We start from the raw sequence: 21,670 nt of genomic DNA on the forward strand, positions 1-21,670 counted from the left end.
GTCATAAACTAAAAAACACCTTCAAACACACAAAACTAACTCCTCCCTTCCCAAACACCCCTCTTTCCTCCCCTCCAATGTTGACTAGGACAATGGCTACCTGGGGCGGTTCCACCCAGTGTGCACAAGAGGAAGAGAACGGAGATGAAGACGGTTATCTCTCTGATGGAGTTGGCCAGGCAGAAGAAGAGGAAGAAGATGCCTCCAGTTTGAATGACAGTTTCTCTGTTTATCCCAATAACAACATACCAGAAAATGCATATATTGATAAAGGAAACAAGGATAGGTTAGTGGCGTTACTTATTGATCTGATGCTTGTCAGACTATATTTGGAAGTGGGGGAAGAAGCATTGCATGAACGACAAGGCATTCTTTAACAGCAAAGTGAAATATCTTTCTGCTTGCTAGGGAGGTGTGTGTAGTGGCACTTTCTTGTCTTGAGTCTGTAGTTGCAATGTGTATAATTAATTTATTTTTTCTATTTTCAGTGATGTCTAATTTCTGCCATTGAGCTCTCCAGTTGCTGTAGCCCCTTATGTTCCAATGGAGTTTTTGAATCATCTTAAAAGAAAACCTTTGTTACATTTTTGCAGTGAAATTGATCACTCTCTTCAAAAACAGTAGTTCAGATGATTTAACTGAAATTTTTGCTTTCAAATAGCTGGCTTTTCAGCTTTGAAAAAGTTTTCCTATTAGATTTTTTAATTTACATGAATATTTAACTTTTGCTTACCTGAATGACTTCCTTAATAGTATTTGTGTGACTAAATGAAAATGCCATCGTAAAAGTAATGTGTATCTCTTCAGCTGATTTCCTCTGGTTTTGATACCAAATAATTTTAGTAGATATTGGCCTTCTAGTCAGAAGCTAGGCCTTTTAATTCTTAGTGTATTATGTTGGTGGCTTCTGTTTTCATCTGCTTAGATACTAAGTATTGCTAATGGATGATGCTAAAGACAAGGTCCAGAGACAACCTTAGCCATTCTTTTTTGACAGTGTTTACTAGTTGGGTGGCTGTTATTTTCCATTTGTTCAGGATAAAGTTGGATTGACAAAATCACATGGATCATTAGCTGGCATGCACAAATGGTCTGTGCCAAGTGAGTTGTTGACATTCAACTGAAATGTAATTTGAATAATGGAAGCATCATTAGAAGAAGTTGTTTTGAAATGTCAGCTTTTTGTCTTCATTCTTACGTTTTTTCCCCACCCAGGTGGAAAAAATGCCGGCCACTTTCAGCAGATGGGAATTACCGTCCATTGTCTAAGTCCAGGCAACAGCAAAACATAAGTATGCGACGTCAGGAGAACCTTCGGTGGATGTCTGAACTTTCATATGTGGAAGAAAAGGAAAGATGGCAAGAGCAGATCAATCAATTGAAGAAACAGCATGAATTTAGCGTCAGCATTTGTCAAACATTGATGCAGGATCAGCAGGTAGATACAAAGAGCAGTTATTTTGCTATTCTTACTTTGCTTTTTATTTTTTCTCCTCTTTGCAGCAGTAAGTTCTGGGTTTGGTAGTTCAGTCACTGTTGTATGTTTTCTTTTCGCAGATGCTGTCTTGTCTTCTACAGACTTTGCTTACAGGTCCTTACAATATGATGCCAAATAATGTTCCATCTTTACAAGTACATCTTATTATGCATCAGTTAAACCAGTGTTACTCTCAACTGTCTTGGCAGCAGAATAACGTGCAAAGGTTTGTTGACTGCATTTGTATTTGTGGAATTTGAAATGCTTCAGGAACAGAGAACATGGTTAGGTGAATAACCGATTATGGATAATGCTTTAATATGAGATGATTGAACCTCTGAGCTGATTACAAACTCAGTATACAGCATTTTTGATATTTTTTGTTTTCTTTTTTTCCCACCACTGCTTTAACATATTTTGAAATGGTTCTGAGTAATCTTCGGTGAAGAGAATCAAAAGTTGGCATCTCCTCCAAATATCTGTGTCAATAACTTTATTTGGCTTTTTTGGTTTAGACTTGCTTTCCTTGAATATGCTTTTAAGTCTGTTTTTTTTGCTAGACTATGTGACAAGATTCCGGATTCTAATGGTTATGGAAAGATGGTGAAAAAGGTCTTTATCCTTTCTTAGCACAGAATTTTTTACTTGGTTGGTTTTAAAACTGTTCCTGCCTCTTGCTCAGGATTAAACACAAGTTGTGTTTCTTTCTTTGGGTTTGGTTTCATGATTTTTTTCCTAGCTGAATGGAGCAGTTCTTTCCATACATTACATGGGGAAGGTGAAATAATATAAATCTCAAATTACTTTAGTATAAATATACAGCTTTCTCTTAGCATTCTTTTTCGCAAGTGATTTATTTTTCCTTGTTTTCAAGGTTGAAGCAAATGTTAAATGATCTTATGCGCCAGCAAGAACAGCAGTGTCAAGAGAAGACATCGAGAAAGGAGAAAGGCAGTAGTACACCACCACCTCCATCCCCTGTTTTCTGTCCGTTCAGCTTTCCTTCACAACCTATAAATCTGTTTAATGTACCAGGATTTACTAATTTTTCTTCCTTTACTCCAGGTGAGTATGAGTACAGGTGTGAAAAGAATAAGAATTTGAAAGTTCCCACTCCTTCATTTAATTGAAATCTTCATGTGAACTCAGTGAATCTCTGTGAGTTTTCCTTTATATTAAAATAGCCTGAAATGGTACTTGCATGAGCCCATATTATTCTAGCAGAAGTTTGTTAATGTTTATTGCAGAATATTGTGTATTTTCATTTCAGTTTGAAAAGCAAGACTTTCTTTATAAGATGTTGGTTATAATTGGAAAAGCCAACTCCATAAAGTTTTAATGTTCTACATCTGACACATGAAAAACAATGTTTAAAGCTTTTGCATAACTTCAGTAACCATTTAATAGTGTTCTAAGTGAACCCTTTTATTCTAAGGTGTCACTTGATAATTATTTCTCTTTTTCTTAGAACTTCCAGCACTTAATTTTGTTTTAAATGCCTGTAGATGGAGTTTGTTGCTAATTTTTTGTCCCATTAAACGTATGGTATAACTGTTGATTTGGGTACAGTGTTCCTAATCTCATCGCCAAATATGCTTTTAGTGTTGAATTTGAAGTGGGGGGGGGAAAAAGTAGGTGTTTTACTGTAAAGTTGTTAAAGCTGTCTTGATATATTTCAGTCATTTCAGGAAACTAGGAAATAGGCAGATACCTAGAGTGTCTGTTTCCTGTTTAAGAACATATTTTATGTTATATGGAACCTGCACAGAAGAATAGTTACGTTCAATTTGCCACTGCTAGAAAGATTCTGAAGTTAAATAAGTATTATGACTTCTTTGTCCCTGTGAATACTTGTACAATTGAAATATTCTTATAAATTTGATAGTAGTTGAAGTATTGATAAAGTCTTCATGCAGACAGAACTCTGCCTTTTTGTCATTATTACCTTCATATTTCACTTTCACTGATTTCTTGAAATACATTTGTCTCTCCACTGATTGTAGTGTTTTGTATCCATTTATATTTAAAACCTGCATCCATGCTTTCAGGATAAAAACAGTTTTCGCTTACTTACCCACTATGTTTGCTTCATAATTTTATGTTGTCACACTGTGTGTCTCAAATTTGACTTATATCACACAGATAAATGAGTTAGTATCTACTTTCTTGTTTGCTTTGTAGGTATCAACTGTAATCCAGTGTTCCCTTCTGGTTTTGGAGATTTTGCACACAATACTTCTCCACACAGCAGTGAGCAGCAGGAGCCACAGCATCCTCTGGATCATAATGCTTCTGAGAAAACTGAGTATATGACGTTCCCTAAACCTTTTGAAAGTATATCCTCTAATGGAGCAGAAAAACAAAGGTAGTAGATGTCACAGTGCAACTCTTGCTTAACTGTTTTCCCTCCCAAACTCCTACCTTTTCTGGGGCTTGTGGGAATTCATTATTCTTTTGGGGAATTCATTGTAATAGAATTACCAGATGAGCTTTAATTTTGCAGTTTGCGTTTTTTTGTGGGTTTTTTTGTCATTGTTTTTGTGGGGGTTTTTTGTTTGTTTGGGTTTTTTTTTTCTTTTTCAATCAAATATTCTGCTTTTCTATATATTAATGTATCACTTAATTGTAAGATCAAATATAACACTAGAGTGGTTTTGTGATACTTCCTGTAAGTGGAGGAAGATTTAATTTCCATGGTTTTTAGAAACTGAGCTGTTTGAATAACTATAGGACAGAATTTCAGTGAAGGCTTATCTTTGTGCTATGGTAGATAGTAACGAATGTTGTTTAAAGAACTGTTTTGTCCTATACTACTATTAGAGCACAGTAATAGCTGCATAAGTGTATTCAGATTGAAATCGGTGATAAATTTCTTCAGGCATCATAAGTTTTCCATTTGGAAGGGTTCTCACTAGATTTCCCTTCCTTCCTCCTCTCTCTCCCCTCCTAATCCCCCCATCCCGCCCAGCATTCAGTTGATGGCTAACCAAGTAGGGCATGATGACTTGCATTATGGATAAAGCTATTTGCCTGTATTTGCCTGATAATATGTGCTGTTTCTATCTGAGAGACTAGGTTATGATATATTATGATGTGTGTTTCTTTCTTTGTGACAGAAGGAGTCATAGACAAGCTGAAGAGGAAACAGAAAGAAGATCAGCTTGGCTTAATGATAGCCAGGAAGTGAAAAAAGATGATCAGTCTCAGCTGAAAGCAGGTTTTGCAGTTTCAGGACAAAACATTGCTTCCGGTCATAAAAATCAGTCTGATATGAGCAGAAGAAGAGACTTTGATGAAGAGTCTTTGCAGAGTTTTAGTAGCATGCCTGATCCAGTAGACCCAACTACTGTGGCAAAGACATTTAAATCTAGAAAAGCATCAGCGCAAGCAAGTTTGGCATCAAAAGATAAAACACCCAAATCAAAGAATAAGAGGAAGAGTTCTTCTCAGCTAAAGGGCAGAATTAAAAATACTGGTAGGTTGTAAAGTAATCTTGGATACCATGGCATACTCAACTTGGGTCATAATCGTTACATTATGGAGAATTTTCTCTCCATAAGTGGTACCTATAATAATGAAAAGTCACTGGAATACAAATTCATTTTATGTAATGCACCTACATAAGGTTTTTCAGTATTTCAGTAAATAAAAACCATAGCTGATTAGGGCATCATGATGTGAATTGATAGTGGATACAGATACACTTAAGAATACCCTTGAGATAGACCACCAGGAGAATCTGTATTTTTGTTAGGTCTTCACATTCAAACTGGGTGACTCACTGAAAGATGTCCTTTAGTAGAATACTGAATGAGAAGATAGAGACAGTACTAACATGTATAGTTGTAGTCACTGAGGGTTAGGCTTCAGAGCACAGAGATTTTCTTGCTAGGAAACATCACTGGTTTTTTTAATCTTTGAGGTTGCTCTCAAACAAGTTTGTAATAAACCATTTTGTAAGCTATTTTTTTATGTCTTCCTTTTCATTCCCTTACATTAGGTTATGAAAGTGCAAGTGCTTCAAGTGTGTGTGAACCCTGCAAGAGCAATAAAAGCAGACATGTGGAAGAGGTGGTTCATGCAAAGGTCTTCAGCAAAAGGAATCGGGAACAATTGGAAAAAATAATTAAATACAGTAGATCTACAGAAATGTCTTCAGGTATTCTTTTCTGATGTAATTATTTTGTGAACTTCTCTGAGTAAAGGACCTCCATACTTTGTTGCTAGTGTATTTTTTTAAAACCAATATATTATGACAAGAAGACAGTACTGTATATTTAGGATGCTGTAAACATGAAAGTGTGTAAAAAGTTGGATATTGATTGCTTTGGTTGATTACCAAATCTACCTTCTGTAGATTAGGTACTTGATTGATGGGTTTGTTTCTATATTTAACTGTAAAATGAACAAAAACATAGCCAGTAGAAACCACCACCCACTTGTTGGTGTCTTTATGGAAAGTAACTACATAACACATTAAGCTTTGTTTAAACTACATCCTGTACTGCATACATGTTTTCTTTCTATTCATGCTTAAAGGAGCTCTATCAAATATCATTCAAACTCAATCTTATAACATCACATAAATCCTTACATTTTTGGCATCTGCGCTGCTTTTCTTGCATCTAGATCATAAATATATTTATCTTTTTAGGTTCTGACAGTATCTTCTGTTTGAAAGATGCAGAAATTCTAGTCATTGTAGCACAATGTACAGCTTTGTCAATGTTGCTGTGTCCCCACTAAGAGCTGTTTATTGGGATACTTAACAAACTTTTACCAGTCAAATTCTCACAATAAGCAGCTTTGCTGTGGTTTGAATGACTAAGCATTTTTCCTCCTGCTATTTTATATAGACCCTGTCTTTATTTCTGGTGCACATTTTTGTGTTTATCACTGTCTATCCCCACTTTCCTACAGCGCATGCTAGGAGAATTCTGCAGCAGTCTAACAGAAATGCATGCATTGAAGCACCAGGTAATGCATTCAGTGCTTAGCTTCAACAATGTCCTGTTACTTTTTTCTTATTTTCTCTTAGCTTTGGTCCTATAACTCAGACTGTTTAGCAGATGTTCAGAATTAGTACTATTGCAGCACCTTCTCTGTAAACAAGACAAGAGAAGTTAATTGTAATTTGCATGAAATGCAGTGATAAAAACTACTTTGAATTGTAATTGTGGAGAATGTGTTTATCATATTCTTGGTTAGTCACAAATGCAAGTAGAAAATACACATATAGATACTACAGTAAGAATTTGATTTCCATAGGCATTTTTAGCAAGTTGAAAAGCTGCTATTGTATTTTATTGATGGGGGAGTGATTTCTGGTGGCTTATTAATGGTTGAAAAAGCTTATCTATATGCTTAAATACTGTTAAACTATTTGCAGATAATCAAATTGCACAGTAACATCTGTTGTATTGCTAATAACTGCATTAACTTAAATACTAACAAATACGCATCTGTTAAACTAAGCTGAGTTTTCCAAGTGTAACTTTTTTTCATTCAACACTTGTTAAAATATGTATGTAATACTTCAGCTGTTGCAAGGATAATCCTCAGTTTTCAAAGGAATGGGAGACTTACTAGGGAACACGTTGTCTTTTCATAAATATGATATTATTAAGGGTATGATATTACTTTAATGATATTATACATCTATGAGAATGCAGGATTTATGCTCATGTGGGAGGTGTGGCAAGTAGTAGCTTTCTTAAATTCAGTCTAGATCTTTCTTCATGCTGTTGCTTATGTTGCTGAAGTGTGGACTTACTAGTATTATAAAAATTTGAGACCTTTGGCTATCCCATTTGGAGTACCTCAAACTATTTTCAAAACTGACAGCAATATTGAAGTATGTGCATTATTCACTTTAGTAAAGAATGCTTTCCAAAGGTATTGTTCAGAACTGTAAAAAAAGTTATTCCTATGAATGCTTTTTTTTTTGTATATAGAGGATTGCATAAAGTATTCTTTCAGAATGTTTAAACACTGTTGCCCTTCAGGAAATGAGTGAGTTTTAGGAAAGCAGCTATGTAATGGAATCTACAATGATTGTGATTTAGTTTGTGTACCTGTAACTTGCATACATAATAAGACAGTTGTCTTTCAAATAAATGCATGTCAAGGACTTAATGAATTCCCTTTTTTTCTACAGAAACCGGTAGTGATCTTTCTATGTTTGAAGCTTTGCGTGACACAATTTATTCTGAAGTGGCAACTCTCATTTCTCAAAATGAGTCTCGTCCCCACTTTCTTATTGAACTTTTCCATGAGCTTCAGATGCTAAATACAGATTACCTGAGGCAAAGGGCTCTGTATGCTTTACAGGTATGCTCAAAAATCCTGCGTATGAATCAAACAGATCTTGGATCCTTTTTTACGGTATTGATTTATTATCTTTTCCAGGATATAGTGACGAGACATTTATCTGAGAACAATGAAAGAGGGAAGTGCACAAAATCACTGAATTCTGGAACATGGGTGGCATCAAATTCTGAACTCACTCCCAGTGAAAGCCTTCCTTCTACAGATGATGTAAGTTTTGAAGTTCAGAAGCTACTTTACTGTCAGCTTTTTTTACTTTTTCAATTTATATGCATGCTTGTGTACTGAAATATTCAGTCTAACAATTTTTCTAAAATTAGTATCAACTGACACAGGCTTTTCTAAACAAAGAAATGCAGGGAAATAAAAATGCAAAACTAAGTATAGTAGGATTCTTGATATTGGAAACAAACGTGTCAGGAAGGAATATGACATGAAGGGGGATGTAAATCAGAAACTGATATTCAAAAAGAGTCAAAATCTGCTAGTGAGTAATGTCAGGGCAAGTACTCATCTAAAGATTCCCCTCAAATTTTTGCTTTTTTTATATCTAAGGGATCACTGATGCCTCTGTAGTTGCTTTTGTGTTTTATAGTTGAAATATTTGAAATAAATGTGGTAGCATCACCTGATGGATCTATGCTGTAAGCAAGGTTGTTCCACAGTCAGGCATTCTGGTGACAAGTGTTGATACTGCAGCATGTGGCTGAAAAGAATTGAAGGCTTGTTGTTACATCTGTGAGAGGATGGTGCATTCCTGCTTTGTAGTCAGTTGTTCAATGTCTTTTCAGGAAGCATTTGGCAAGAACTTTTCTACAGAAGCATGTCAAGGTTGTGAACAAAATGATGCAGACAATAGGAGTATTATGTCTACATCTTCAAATTTTGAACCTTTTGCCACTGATGACCTTGGTAAGAATGATGTGATTTACCATGCTGTGTTACTCCCTCCCTCTCAAAATACCTGCAATTGTCTGTGCTTAAATATAGCATATTATTCTCCAATTTTTAGTGTGTAATCACGTTTCATAAAATGACAGAGAAATTAGCCACTTGTGAAACACTTGGAGCTGATCAAAGTGTGTAATAAAGTACTATAATTCAAGTACAGTTATATGTAGATTTCAAAATTTGTGGCTTTGAATTAATTTTTATTATTGTTAATTTGATGATCAATTGATTTTTTTTTTAGATTAAAAGTTGTTTTTATTCTAAATATAGGCAACACAGTGATTCACTTAGATCAAGCTTTGGCTAGGATGAGGGAATATGAGCGTATGAAAATTGAAGCTGAAAGTACCCTTGACTCTGAGGGCCGCTCTAGTAATTTTCAGGGTGCTTCTGCTGCTAAATTAGAAGGTATGCACATATATACATATTTTGCCTAGTTTAGAAAATAATTATCAGGAATCATGTAATTGGCTGAATTACTCTCCTCTTCATTTATTTTGAAAACTTAGCAAAGTTTCCAAGGAACTTTACATACTTAAGTAAATAGTATTTATTTTTTTTAATGAAAATACATGGGTTTGAAATTGATTTCTTTGATAGTGATGCTGAATGACTTAAATGTGCCTTTTTTTCCTTTTTTCTTCTTTTTTTTTTTCTAAACAAGGTCCAAGTAATAGTGAATGTCCTCCTGTGCTACAGTTAAATGAAGTTTCTGCTATTCCATGTCCTCGTATAGATACTCAGCAGCTTGACCGGCAGATTAAAGCAATTATGAAAGAGGTCATTCCTTTTCTGAAGGTAAAAACTCCTTTTAATAAGGTGTGAATTAGGATAGGAAAGGGACCTGCACAATTGCATAGAAAGCATTGCTTAAAATTGATAACTTGCATCTTGGAAACAGCTGCCAATAAGTGTGTATGAAGTTGCAGAGGATGAAGCAATAATTAAATGCTCCAACAGAAAGATTCTGTGGGGCTTTTAATAAGAGAAAAAGAAATTACAAGGTTTCTAGATGGCTAGAAAGGGTTGGTGACTTGGCATAAAGAAGAATAGAGATTTATTTGTTTGGAGCTGACCAAATCAAGTAGAAATTTTTGTCCAGACATTAAAAGATGACATGTACTGAAAAAGTGGGATAAAGCTTTGTGTGTCATGGCAAATCAGTCATTAATGAAGTATGGTATCTGCTATAACGGTGTTCCACTTAGTTTGTTTTGTGAGGTGGGTTAGGACCTGCTCATGGAGTGCTGTTCCTTTGGAGAACAGGTGATATTTTTATAAATTGATTTCAGTATTGGACTTGATGGCTAGTTGTTTGGGCTTTTTAAATAGTAACTATGCTTAATGTGTGATACTTGTTTAGGAACATATGGATGAAGTGTGCTCGTCACAGTTACTGACATCAGTGAGACGTATGGTCTTGACTCTTACACAACAAAATGATGAAAGTAAAGAATTTGTGAAGTTCTTTCATAAGCAGCTTGGCAGTATACTTCAGGTTAGTAGCTTTTCAATGTTGTTTTGTGACCCTGTTTTAACTTGGATAATGAGCAACAGATAAACCAGCTTCCCTGAAGCTGTAAATTAGAGCATAGCTGCTGCTGTTCAGCTTCGATATAGCAATAAGGTATTTATTACCTTGTTTCCTAAAATTAAACTTTACTGGGTACAGAACTTCTTTTTCCTTCACTGCCAAACAGTGAGAGATGTGTCTGCAGCGTGTGGCTGTATTCACAGAGAGAGCTCTGGTGATGCTCTTCATGAACTTTTTGTGTAAATTCCTTAAAATCAGTAGGTTGCTCTTGCTCCTTTTTTTCCCTAAAAGAGTTTAAATCAGTATCTTGATAAGTTCTGTTACTTGATTAGAGATTCTATTTAAAATCTCTTTAAGACACTAAACTGTACTTTAAAAGTAGTACTAACTATTGTATACCTAATTTTGAATTGTTAGGAATATGACAAATAATTAGTTTTCAAAGGTTGAAAACCTGTTTCAGAAACAAAAAATTTTTTTCTCTTCACAGGATTCACTGGTGAAATTTGCTGGTAGAACATTAAAAGATTGTGGAGAAGATCTTCTTGTGGAGATCTCTGAAGTGTTATTTAATGAATTAGCCTTTTTTAAACTAATGCAAGACTTGGACAACAACAGTATTTCTGTAAAGCAGAGATGTAAAAGAAAGACAGAAACTAGTGAAGTGATACAATCTTATGCTAAAGAGGTCTGTTTTATTATATTTTTGAAAAATGTAGCTTTTTTAAGTCATATATCTGTATTTCCTAAACTAGTTCAATTACCTTAGTTCATACATTCTATATATGTGGGGTTTGGGAGTTTTGTTGGGTATTTGTTTGTTGGTTTTCATTTTACAAATGAGAACTATGTAGTCACAGTATTGCTTGTGTAGAAGCATGAGTTAGTTTTCCTCAGCAAGGGAGGTGTCCTGTATTATAGATGAGCATCTGTTACAGATATCTAAGTGTAGACTTTGGTTTTGGTAATTCACAGGAAACGTGTTTTAATGGTTGCATGTGCACATAAGAATGAATGGTCAAGTCCTGGAATAGTATTAACATCTAAGGCCATTGTGTAGTTATTGTGATTTAACCCCAGCCAGCAGCTCAGCACCACACCACCACTTGCTCCCTCCCCCCCCCGTGGGATAAAGCAAAAGCCCAGTGTGCAAGCAAAGCAAAACAAGGGATTCATTAACTACTTCCCATTGGCATGGAAATGTTCAGCCATCTCCAGGAAAGCAGGGCTACATCACACAAAATGGATACTTGGGAAGATAATTGTCATCCCTCTGAAAGTTTGTCCCTTTCTTTCTTCCTCCCCCAGCTTTAAAAGCTGAGCATGACACCATATGGTAGGGGATATCCCTATGGTCAGCTGGGGTCAGCTGTTCTCACTGTGTCTCTTCCTGGCTTCTTGGCATTCCCAGCCTTTCTGGTGGAGTGGTGTGAGGAGCAGAAAAGGCCCTGATGCTGTGTTAAGTAGTGCTCAGCAATAACTAAAACATTCCTGTGTTATCAACATTGTTTTCAGTACAAATCCAAACTGTAGCTCCATACCAGCTAACATGAAGAAAATTAATTCTATCCCAGTTATATATTTTGACATGGCAGTCCCAGTTCATCATCTCTCCATCTATGCCTGCAGCTTTCCTCGCAGTAGCTTAGGCAGCATCTTTACCTAACTTGAATAAGTCCTATGCAGTCATGAAATAGTTGGCTTGTTGGCATATGTAGAAAGTATCACTTTCTAGACTCAGAGTATAAAACCTGTATAAGATTTTCAGAAATATTTGAGACCGTGTTACATATTCTGCTCTAACAAAGCAGGTTTTGGTTGGCTTTTACACTATTTCTATTATTAAGATGTTGTATCACCATTTCTAATTTTAGTATTGCAGTTTTTAGGAGTGTAGCATTTTTTAACTGAAAAATGATCTGTTTACAAAACAAACACTAAACCAGATCATGTTCATATACTTACATCAATCAGGTGTCTACCTTAATGTTTCTTGTATAGTTATGACTTCAGGGTCCTTTCAGGTTTCTTTTAGAAAAACAAAAACTAAGCAAACCCATAACTCATTTTAAAATTTCAGCAGCAGGTGTTTTGTGAATCTGTCATGGAGTTCTATAAGCAGTTTTAAGCATATCATCAGCTATATTTCTAGTTCAACTTGGGAATACCAGTAATATGGCTGGTATGAGAGAGACTGCGGAGTGCTTTGTAAAAAGACCAAAGAAACACTCATGTCCAAATCAGGCTTCTTTCTGTCTGAAGTTGCTCATTGTGTCCTTGATTGATTCATACACTCTTACGAGGATGCATAGAGCCAACTTAGATCTGGCATTTCTTATCTTCTTCTGGAAGATGGAGAATTAGGGTGATGGTCTGTTTGACTTGCTCCTATAGCAGCAGTTCAGATTCAACAGAGGACACATGAGCCAGAACTGATAGGTCTCCAGTTACATCGTACAGATCTGCACAATTACCTTTGTGTGGTCTTCTCGCAACTTTCAGCTCTGGGGTACTGATGCAGACACATCTGATCTTCCTAGATTTTGTGGCTCTCTTGAGCCCAGTAAGCTAACTGCTTTTAGATTCCATGCTGAAAAACACAGCACTGTCTTGACAAGAGCTGATTTATCTAATTCTATATGTTAACTGATTCAACCATAGTTTGGAGAATTAACCCACGTAGACATACATGTTTGAATAGAAAGGGCTAAAACCATTTTTTTAATGTTTTGCAACTCTCAACTTGTTAAAGCATCTGTGTAAACAGGTCATAGTGTAGAAGTCCCTGTGGCTTACTGCCATTTTGAGATAGTAGTTCTTGGTAAGATTGGCATTTCAGACAGGCTTTCATGAAGCCCTAGTTTGGTTCAGTATTTCAAATTTATTTCAGTTTAGAATTGAAGACAGTTTGTGTTTCTTCTAGGCAAAAAAAGGTGTCCAGGTGGATGTTTGTTCATCTGCTGAAGATGTCGATGAGGACAAAGTATGTTTATACTTCTCGACTGTCTTTATTCCTCAGATAATTTCACAGATCGCTTAGTCTTATTGTTTCTGTCATAAATCTAGTATCTGTAAGGAGCCCATTTCCTAGTGTTTATAAATATATTCAACCTCACGGGTTTTATCTCCTTTTTGTTATTTTCAGGGATTTATTTTATCAAAGTAACAAGGCAAATTACAATTTCATTTTTTTAATATGAGTAGATGGTCTGGGAAGGAAGTGACTGCCAAAAAATCTGCCTTTGTCAATAAATCTTTGTTACTGTGTGCATTCAGTAAACATGATTTGGATATCACTTTCTTGGTTGCTCTTGTTTTATTCTTGTTTCTACTGCAGAGCCATTACTAGCTTAAACACTATAATAAAGTGTTATCTTGTTACCTTTCAGGAAGTGCATTCAGATCAACAAAGATAGTATTGAGGATGTTTTTCTGTTTATTGTTGGTATCCTTTATATAGAGTGACCTTTGCTTTAGGACTGACAATTTGAAAGTCTAAAGCAAAGTTTGTTGAATGCTACACAAGTGAAATGGAGTAATTCGTTAAACTGACTGAGCAGCTTCTGGGTAGGGTTTCATTTTTCCTTTTAGTATTCATTTTCTGTATTTTTAAAGAAAAAAGGGAAGACCTGTTCTGAAGGTGTTTATTGTGGGATTTGGTCTGGGGCTGTTTCTCTTATTCTCAGCTCAGAGCACTGAGCATGCAGTCATTTGCTGAAGAATTCAGTAACAATGACAGCTTAACTATATTTAGCAGTTAGCATTTTATTTCTTAATGGTATGGAATAAGCTGTTTTCATCTTAAAGAGAAGGCAGAAGTTTTGAGTTGGGACACAAGGTGTTTGCAGTTCTCAAAGTATGCATTTGCTCTTGAGTGTTAAATGTCAGTACCCCAGATTTCTGCCTTTGCTCTTTAAGCTTGTTTTGAAAACCACTAAAATTATTGTGTTAGGGGAGATGGGTTATATGTGAAGCTTCATGGTTTCTGCTGGAATGTTGCACTCTTTCCAACCAAGGGAAAGAGGGGGGTAAAGTACTAAGTAGAATGTTGAATGCTTTCCCAAATGGGCATAGGCATATGTGTAGGCATGTATGAGCTTAGTTACTGTAGCACTGCTTTGGAACTAAAAGAGCGTATCACTTATTAAGGTTGTGTATCACTTGCTATGCTTGTTGTAGTAAAAAAGAGTGCCGTCACAATTTGAAGCCTAGCTGAGTGATTTACTTGGGGATTCATATAGGCTAAGCATCATTTTCTTACTCAAGTTATTTAGAAAATCACTCGACAGAGAAAGTGCTGAGTAGCTGCTGGTAAAGAAATGAGAAGCTGTAGTTAGAAATATTCCTAATATTTTCTAGAAGTCATTTAGAAGCAGGGAAGTTGCTAGAAGGTACTAAATGCAGGTGTGTCTGTCTTCCTCTAGATAATGACAAACCTAATTTAAATAAGCTTTTTAAGCTAGAATACTGATCGGTGTGAACCTTTTCAGATAATGAAAAACTCAGGTTACAATGTCCTTGATAGCAGTGTCTGAACAGTGCATGATCTCTTCTAATGCTCTGGTTTTGGAGTAGCTTTGCAGTATTCAAGGCCCTAAGTATTACTTAAACATTAATTTTAATCTGTAGATGTTTTTGAGTAGCAAAGGTGACTCCTTGATGCAGAAACCATAACTTAATCTATCGATTAACTAACTTAATCTATAGATAAGTGTCCTGGTTTCAGCAGGAGCTACTGCTGAACCCAGGACAATAAGCAAACGTGACAATGCACAATATTCCTTGTTTTCCTAGGACAAGGATGAGACTGAAAATGTTAAAGTACAGGACTCAGAAATATATGATGGTAATGGAATTCCTGAAAGTATTAGGTCTGATGTGTCTGATCCAGAGGAAGATGAGGAGAATGAAAGTGGTCCAGTGGCAATAAGTAGGTGATTTTTTCGTATGGCTCATTATTCAATGCTTTCACTGTAGTTTTGACCAACTAATTTTACAACAGGAGTTGCATCACGTACTGCTGTGTAACATCTCCTCTCACGGATTTTCTAGTCACGGGGTCACGGAATGGTCTGGGTTGGAAGGGACCTTAAAAGACTCCCCTGTCACTAGACTAGTTCTAACCCCCCTTATCACTAGACCACTGGGAGGTGTTCCAAAGCCTTGCCCAACCTGGCCTTGAACACTTCCAGGGATTGGGCGTCCATAGGTCTTTTCCAGTTAAACTCTTCCAATACTGTATTTGCTAGTATTGTGTCACGGGTTAAACATTCCAATCGGAACAGCTTTTTCTTTGTAATCAGTACATCTGTAAAAACAGATTAGAATCAGATTAAGTTAAATATTCTGTCTCAGCTAAAGTTGAAGTTTCTCAACCTTTAAACTGAATATATGAAAGCTGCTGAAATTTCACTTTTTTCATGTAAATGATGGTTTTATTTTTTTTTAGTATGCTTTCACTTGAACTTGCATATTTTTTAATAATTTACTGTCCTATTTGTAGCCTTACACCAAATACAGCTTGGTTTCATTTAGCTTTAAATTTCTTCACACCAATTTGTTTAATAACTTAGATATCTCACATCAACACAGTGGTGTTTGTTTGCAAGATAACTTATGGGGAGCATATGGATCCTTCAAAGTTCAGTCATCACTGTATCTTAAATTTCAAAGTTTTGAAGTAAGAGTTATAACTGATTGCTGTAAATTTCCAAAACAGGTTTGGGTTTTGCAGCCTGACTTTTGCTCTGTCAGGCTATGTCAATGTGTAAATGTGATATGGACGTGGTTTTCCTTTGATTTACCTTCAGGTTTATCAAAAGCAGAAACCCAGGCTTTGACTAACTATGGCAGTGGAGAAGATGAGAATGAAGATGAAGAAATAGAGTTTGAGGAAGGGCCTGTTGATGTGCAAACATCACTACAAGCGAACAGTGAAACAACAACTGAAAATGAACAGGTATTGCCAAAGTTGTAAATGCAGTAAAAACTTGAGCCAGTGTACAGCTTTTCAGGACATATTTGTATATATCTCAATTTTTCTTGTTTCACTGTTTTCATACTAATGAAGGTAGAATGATAGAAGAAATTAACTTGTTTGCAACTTTCCTTAATAGACTTCAAAGCAAGAATTGAGTAGGACAAAAAGCAGTGAGATTTTGTCATCAGAACAAGAATCTGTTAATGTTAAAGGTAAGACCCCTGTGCAGTAGCTGGGAGATTAACACTTCTGTATGAATTTGCTTGCTGTGAGAATTATCTTGGACAGTGCCTGTGATACATGTAATTAAAAGGAAGGTGTTGAAAGCTTCAGGAGTTTACTGGGCTGGGTTTTTTAATGGAGCCACATCAGTTGACTCAATCTCTCTCTGTTGATTTAGACACAGCAGAACTTTTAAGGAGGAAACCTGGAATAAACTTATCTAGATAGATGTGGTTTTGATGCTTGAAAATAGCATGAATTTCAGTTAACTGTTGTAGCCGTTGGCATATAATTGCAACAGAGTTATATTTGTCAGTTACAGTATTTTGATGTTTAGATTTGCCTAGTACTTGCTTTTCTGCTACTACCATTTCCTAGCAATTGAAATCACTTTATACTTTAGGGATTTATTTCTGTGAGTAATGCTGTGTTGTAACTGATTAAGAACTAAGAAATCATTTTCTGTCAAAAGTCTCTATGGGGTGGTATGAATGTTACTTCTAATCCAGCAGTTTTATCACCTTCTCCTGGGTGTCCTTCTATTGTAAATATTTGGTTTGTTCTTGGTCTTTTTCCATAGGCTAAAAGCAGTATTTGAGTAGATCCTGTGTTGCCATAAGAATGTAGCAAAATGTTAAGGAATTTATTGTTCTTTATTATTTATTTCCTCATATCTAGAATGAATATTTTACAGTAGGTCATACAGTTCCGGAAGTTGTTTTTCATTGCTTCTTCACTTTTAATGCTGTATCAAGTTAGATATTTTGAAGCTGCATTCTGTCTTTTGATAATTGCTGATACTTAACGAGAGTACGTGTAACTTCCATTGTTCATTTGTAGCTTTGGATCATAATCTAAAAAACATAATAGAAGGATCTGGGAATTTTGTATGCTCAGGAACTTTTCCTATCTCTACCTAGTTAAAATGTAGTTTTGTGGTTTTAGGTGAACAAGATGTGGCTACAATTTTGCCTCATTACCTCAGTGGTGTAGAGAATACACCACTCGATACGCCAGAATCCTTTATAACAGCCAGCATGAAAACAGAAGAATCAAGCTCCTCTTTAACAGTACATGAAACTCAAACACTAGATACAACATGTGTGGAAAACAAATCAGCTGGAAGTTCTGAAAGCTCCATGGCTGGCAGCCCTGATACAGAGTCACCTGTGCTGGTGAACGAATATGTGCGTATATTTCCATTAAGATACATCCAAGAGAAATGAGAAGCTTTTTTCTATTTCAGTGTTGTGTCTAGGTTACAGTCTTGTTCAGTTTTGATTTGTGAATTTCATGTGTATTTTGATGTACTTTATTATAATAGTCAAGAGTCTAGTTTTTGAGGGCAGATAAACTGAAGTAGCACTATTTAAGAGTAGCACTCTTAAATGTCACCGTTTCTATTTACAGGAAGCTGGTTCTGGAAATATAAGTCAAAAATCTGATGAAGATGACTTTGTGAAAGTTGAAGACTTGCCCCTTAAACTTGCAGTCTACTCAGAGGTATTTTGCTGTTGTTTGTGGGGTTGTTATTTAGCAGTCTTAATTATCAAGAGAGCAGTAAGAATTATTGAGTATTTTGAGTTTTGCTTTCTGTCTTACATAGGCAGATTTAATGAAGAAAGTGGCAACAGAGGCACAGACCAACAGTTTGTCTGATGAATTACTGGGTGGAGGTGGAGCTCAAGATCAAGAATTAGTAGGAGATCCCCAAGCTTTGAAAGAACCTGGTAAAGATTATTTTTTAAATAATCTACACCTATTGGGAAAACACTCTGGAATGGCCTAGAATTTAAATATCTTATTACCACTGACGGAATTAAGCAGTCATTGTGGTACTGAAAGACTGTCCTTTGTTACGTGCATTTTCAAATGATGTACTGAAGTAAAGGGATTTTGCTTCTGTGTCCTTTATGTACCTACTTCTGTTAGATTATGTGGCTGATAGTCATAAAAAGTAACATGTTATAACAGGGTGGTTTTAAAACTTATTAAAATGGAGCAGTATTTTTGTTCCTTGTTAACACAAGCTGAGGTTTAATAATGATGTAAATTCTAATTGCTATTATCTGATATAATAATGCTTAATGCAGTTTGCTGACAGACTGCTCAGTGGTTTCGTAATAGAAGAGTTCAAGAGACTTCTCAATAGTAAAATCACTCTTCAGGGAAATGAAAATAGTTTTTAATGTGAAGCATACCATGAGATAGAAAAAACTTTCAGTGTGTATGACAACAATAAAATCTTGTCACTCTAATGAAACAGTATTTATGCAGCTACACCATCTTAATGGTAATACAGGTCAAAAAAAAAAAACTTTGTGGGTTTGTTTGTTTGGATTTTTTTAACATTGATACTGTAACACAAGTTACGGCATTAGAGGCTTATGTTCTGTTGTTAGGCTTGTGGTTCTCTGGTGGAAGGTACAGTACAGACATACATAAATGCATGAACTGGGTATTCTGATGGTAGTTTTCTCCTAATGTAACTAGTTCAAATTCTTCCAACAATACAAGCTGTTCAAGTAAGCTGTGGCTCAAAATGCTTGTAAAAAAGGTTGATGATGAGATATTTCATCAAGGTGATTTAATGGATCCTTACAAAGAGCTGAAATGTGTTCCAGAACTGTTTGATGCCTTGTAGTGATTAGACAATAATGAGCCTTCTCTTGTTCTACAGAAACTTTTGGAGCTCAAAGTGGATGAGAACAACCTTGAAGCTACCTGCATTTATAAATTCCTTGTATACAAACACATATAGAAGATCATCACTTATTTGCCAGAATTCTGGAAGTGTAAAAAATGTAAAATTTCTGACAAACTGCCTCTTAGGATAGGTATGCTAACTTCTGCTGGTGGCAGTTTGAACAGCTGGAACTTAATCTTCTTCCATTCAGTTTTGCTGCACTGTTCTTTTTCTGTCTTAACCTTTTCCTTCCTTTTATTGTGACTTGTTTAGTAATTTTTAAATTGTTTAAAATGGTAGTTTCAAATAAAGTTTGGACTTGTCTGTAAGTTCATCTTCAGAAAAATTTTACTCTGGCTTACAAAATGGTATGCAGAGTTTGGTGTTGGAAGTTAACTAACTTTAATCTTGGAATGCTTATAGCAGCCTGTTACTTAGCTTCAGAGAAACATTGCTGATTTTCCTGGGACAAGAAACTCTTGTCCCACAGAGTTTATCTTCTACAAATATAAGGTGTTGGCACAATATGTGCCTTACCTGTTCCTTTTATAGCCTAGAGTATAGGTGGTCTGTAACAAACAAACCAAACAAAAAAATGTTCCTGTGGAATTCATGTCTATTAGCCCACTTACTTAACCTGAGGTGAAATAAATACCCTAGGTTTGTAGTTAACTGAAGAAACCAACTCTGGTTTTCCGCATTTTCTGTATTGACTTTCAATGTGCAAAGGAATAAACCTGTCTGAAGAATTTAGTGTTGTTACAGTTGCTGCAATAGGAACAGATTCTACAGGTTTTCAAACTTACTGACTGTGAAGAGTTTTAACATTGAAAGGAAGAAACTTAGGAAATTCATGTTTAAAAAACCTCAAACAGTTAAAGTCAGCTTCTGCTGAAGTTTCATGGTAAAGGCAGGACTAGGGTTGTAGGAAAGTAGATTGGAAAAATTGAATCAGAACAAACATTTCCTTCACTCTTTAAGATCAGAGCTGCTAATAAAAGGAAGTCATAAAACAGAGCTAGAAATAGCTTATTTGGCATGTCTATCTGCTGCATTACAGAGATCCATTTACCTTAAAAACAAAGTTTTCCTGAAAGTGGTTAAAAAGTAGTGGTGATCTTTCTTTAATTCAGAATTGTCTTCCTTTTGAGGTCACTGTAATAATATGGCTATATACTGTGGAAAACAGTCTAGTGTCAGTGAAGCCTAAATATGCCTGAAGTTTGAATAAAAAGGAGAGTGTGAGTCTTCTGTGATTTTTGTTTTTTTTTTAGTTTGAGTCTCTCCAGGTTCTATGAGCGCATTTTGAACTGGCAGATGACAATCCAAAGGAAAAAGTGTATCAAAAAGTTCAATTTAGTTATTGTGCAGGCTCTATGCCCACTGTGGTACTGTGTGCAGAAAAAAACTTCACAGTTTTGAGGACAAGAGGAAATCTATTGTGATAAGGGCAAACCTGTGTAACAAAATTAAAGTTTTTAATCACTACAGTAAGGCACAAGAATAATTAAGTCTGTGAGCATACCTGAAAGGGGTCATTTTTGTAGTGTAGAATGGTAAGATCTCTGAATAATTGAGCTTAGAGTTTAATGATTTACCATATAAACTAGATTTGGCTCAAGAAATGGCATAAGCACACACCATTCCTGAATTCTTGTTCTGGAATGGTATGTATGAACAATGAACTGACATGGTATTTCTTTGGTCGTGCTTTCTCTCTACCCTTTCACTACAGGCTGGCTGAGGTTGGCAGGGACCTGTGAAGCCCATCTTGTCCAACCACCTGCTCAAGCAGGGTTACTCAGAGATGGTTAGGACTGCACCCAGTTGTATTTGAGTATCTCCAGTGTGGGAGCCTACACAGTCTCCCTGGGCAACCCATGCCAGTGCTTGGTTCCTCCTAAAAAAAGTATTTCCTAACATTGAGGGAAGAGCCTGTGTTTCAGTTTGTGCCCATCATTTACTTTCATTGAAGTAGGAGTGCTGAGGAAGTTAAGATCTCCCTTATATTTTGATGTCACTCCTTCTACTTGTGTCCTTCAGTTCAAGTGGAATGTGTTTTTTCCAGTGGTAGCAGGGATGATCATGTTTTAAAAAGGTTATGGGAGAATAGATGAACTGTGAGAAGCAGCAAGCATTGCTTGCTGTCTTACCCATCCAGACCAAAATGAATGTTACATTTTACTGTCTAGTATCCATTGCACAGTTCATCACAAAGAATTCAAGTAACTATTTTTAAGATTAAATTTAAAGAGATCAGAGGTGGTTCTCTCCTGCAGCCAATGCAACTTAGTAACAGTTGTTATTGCTGTATAGTGAATGACCTAATAAAACAAATAGAATTCACTGGTGTGGAGTGAAAACAAGATTTGGCTTCAACTTGTTTTCACTGCTAGAAGTATCTGCTAAGTTGTGTATGGAAGGTACAATAATAGATTTCTTACAAATAGAGTTCACCAATGCTTTTGAAACTTTATTTTAATCAATCCACTG

General features: G+C 35.8%; 1 protein-coding gene across 3 annotated transcripts in view; it reads left to right on the plus strand.

The window, feature by feature from the left end:
- Positions 1-20,422, plus strand: part of PCM1 (pericentriolar material 1) — a 45,051-nt gene extending 24,629 nt beyond the window's left edge. The window contains exons 18-40 of one of the 3 annotated variants that reach the window (XM_031048986.2): positions 89-286; positions 1,216-1,438; positions 1,558-1,703; positions 2,352-2,542; positions 3,659-3,842; positions 4,594-4,952; positions 5,478-5,636; positions 6,398-6,454; positions 7,635-7,807; positions 7,886-8,014; positions 8,596-8,716; positions 9,026-9,163; positions 9,420-9,553; positions 10,119-10,253; positions 10,780-10,977; positions 13,213-13,272; positions 15,084-15,219; positions 16,100-16,248; positions 16,406-16,481; positions 17,437-17,678; positions 17,902-17,994; positions 18,098-18,221; positions 19,172-20,422. In XM_031048986.2, coding sequence (XP_030904846.2) covers positions 89-286; positions 1,216-1,438; positions 1,558-1,703; positions 2,352-2,542; positions 3,659-3,842; positions 4,594-4,952; positions 5,478-5,636; positions 6,398-6,454; positions 7,635-7,807; positions 7,886-8,014; positions 8,596-8,716; positions 9,026-9,163; positions 9,420-9,553; positions 10,119-10,253; positions 10,780-10,977; positions 13,213-13,272; positions 15,084-15,219; positions 16,100-16,248; positions 16,406-16,481; positions 17,437-17,678; positions 17,902-17,994; positions 18,098-18,221; positions 19,172-19,197 — 3,451 coding nt within the window. In that variant the 3' untranslated portion in view covers positions 19,198-20,422. The other 2 variants (XM_031048987.2, XM_031048988.2) reach the window with 2 other exon arrangements.
- Positions 20,423-21,670: the final 1,248 nt, after the last annotated feature.

The sequence above is a fragment of the Melopsittacus undulatus genome, chromosome 7 (genome assembly GCF_012275295.1).
Source record: "Melopsittacus undulatus isolate bMelUnd1 chromosome 7, bMelUnd1.mat.Z, whole genome shotgun sequence".
Classification (NCBI taxonomy): domain Eukaryota; kingdom Metazoa; phylum Chordata; class Aves; order Psittaciformes; family Psittaculidae; genus Melopsittacus; species Melopsittacus undulatus.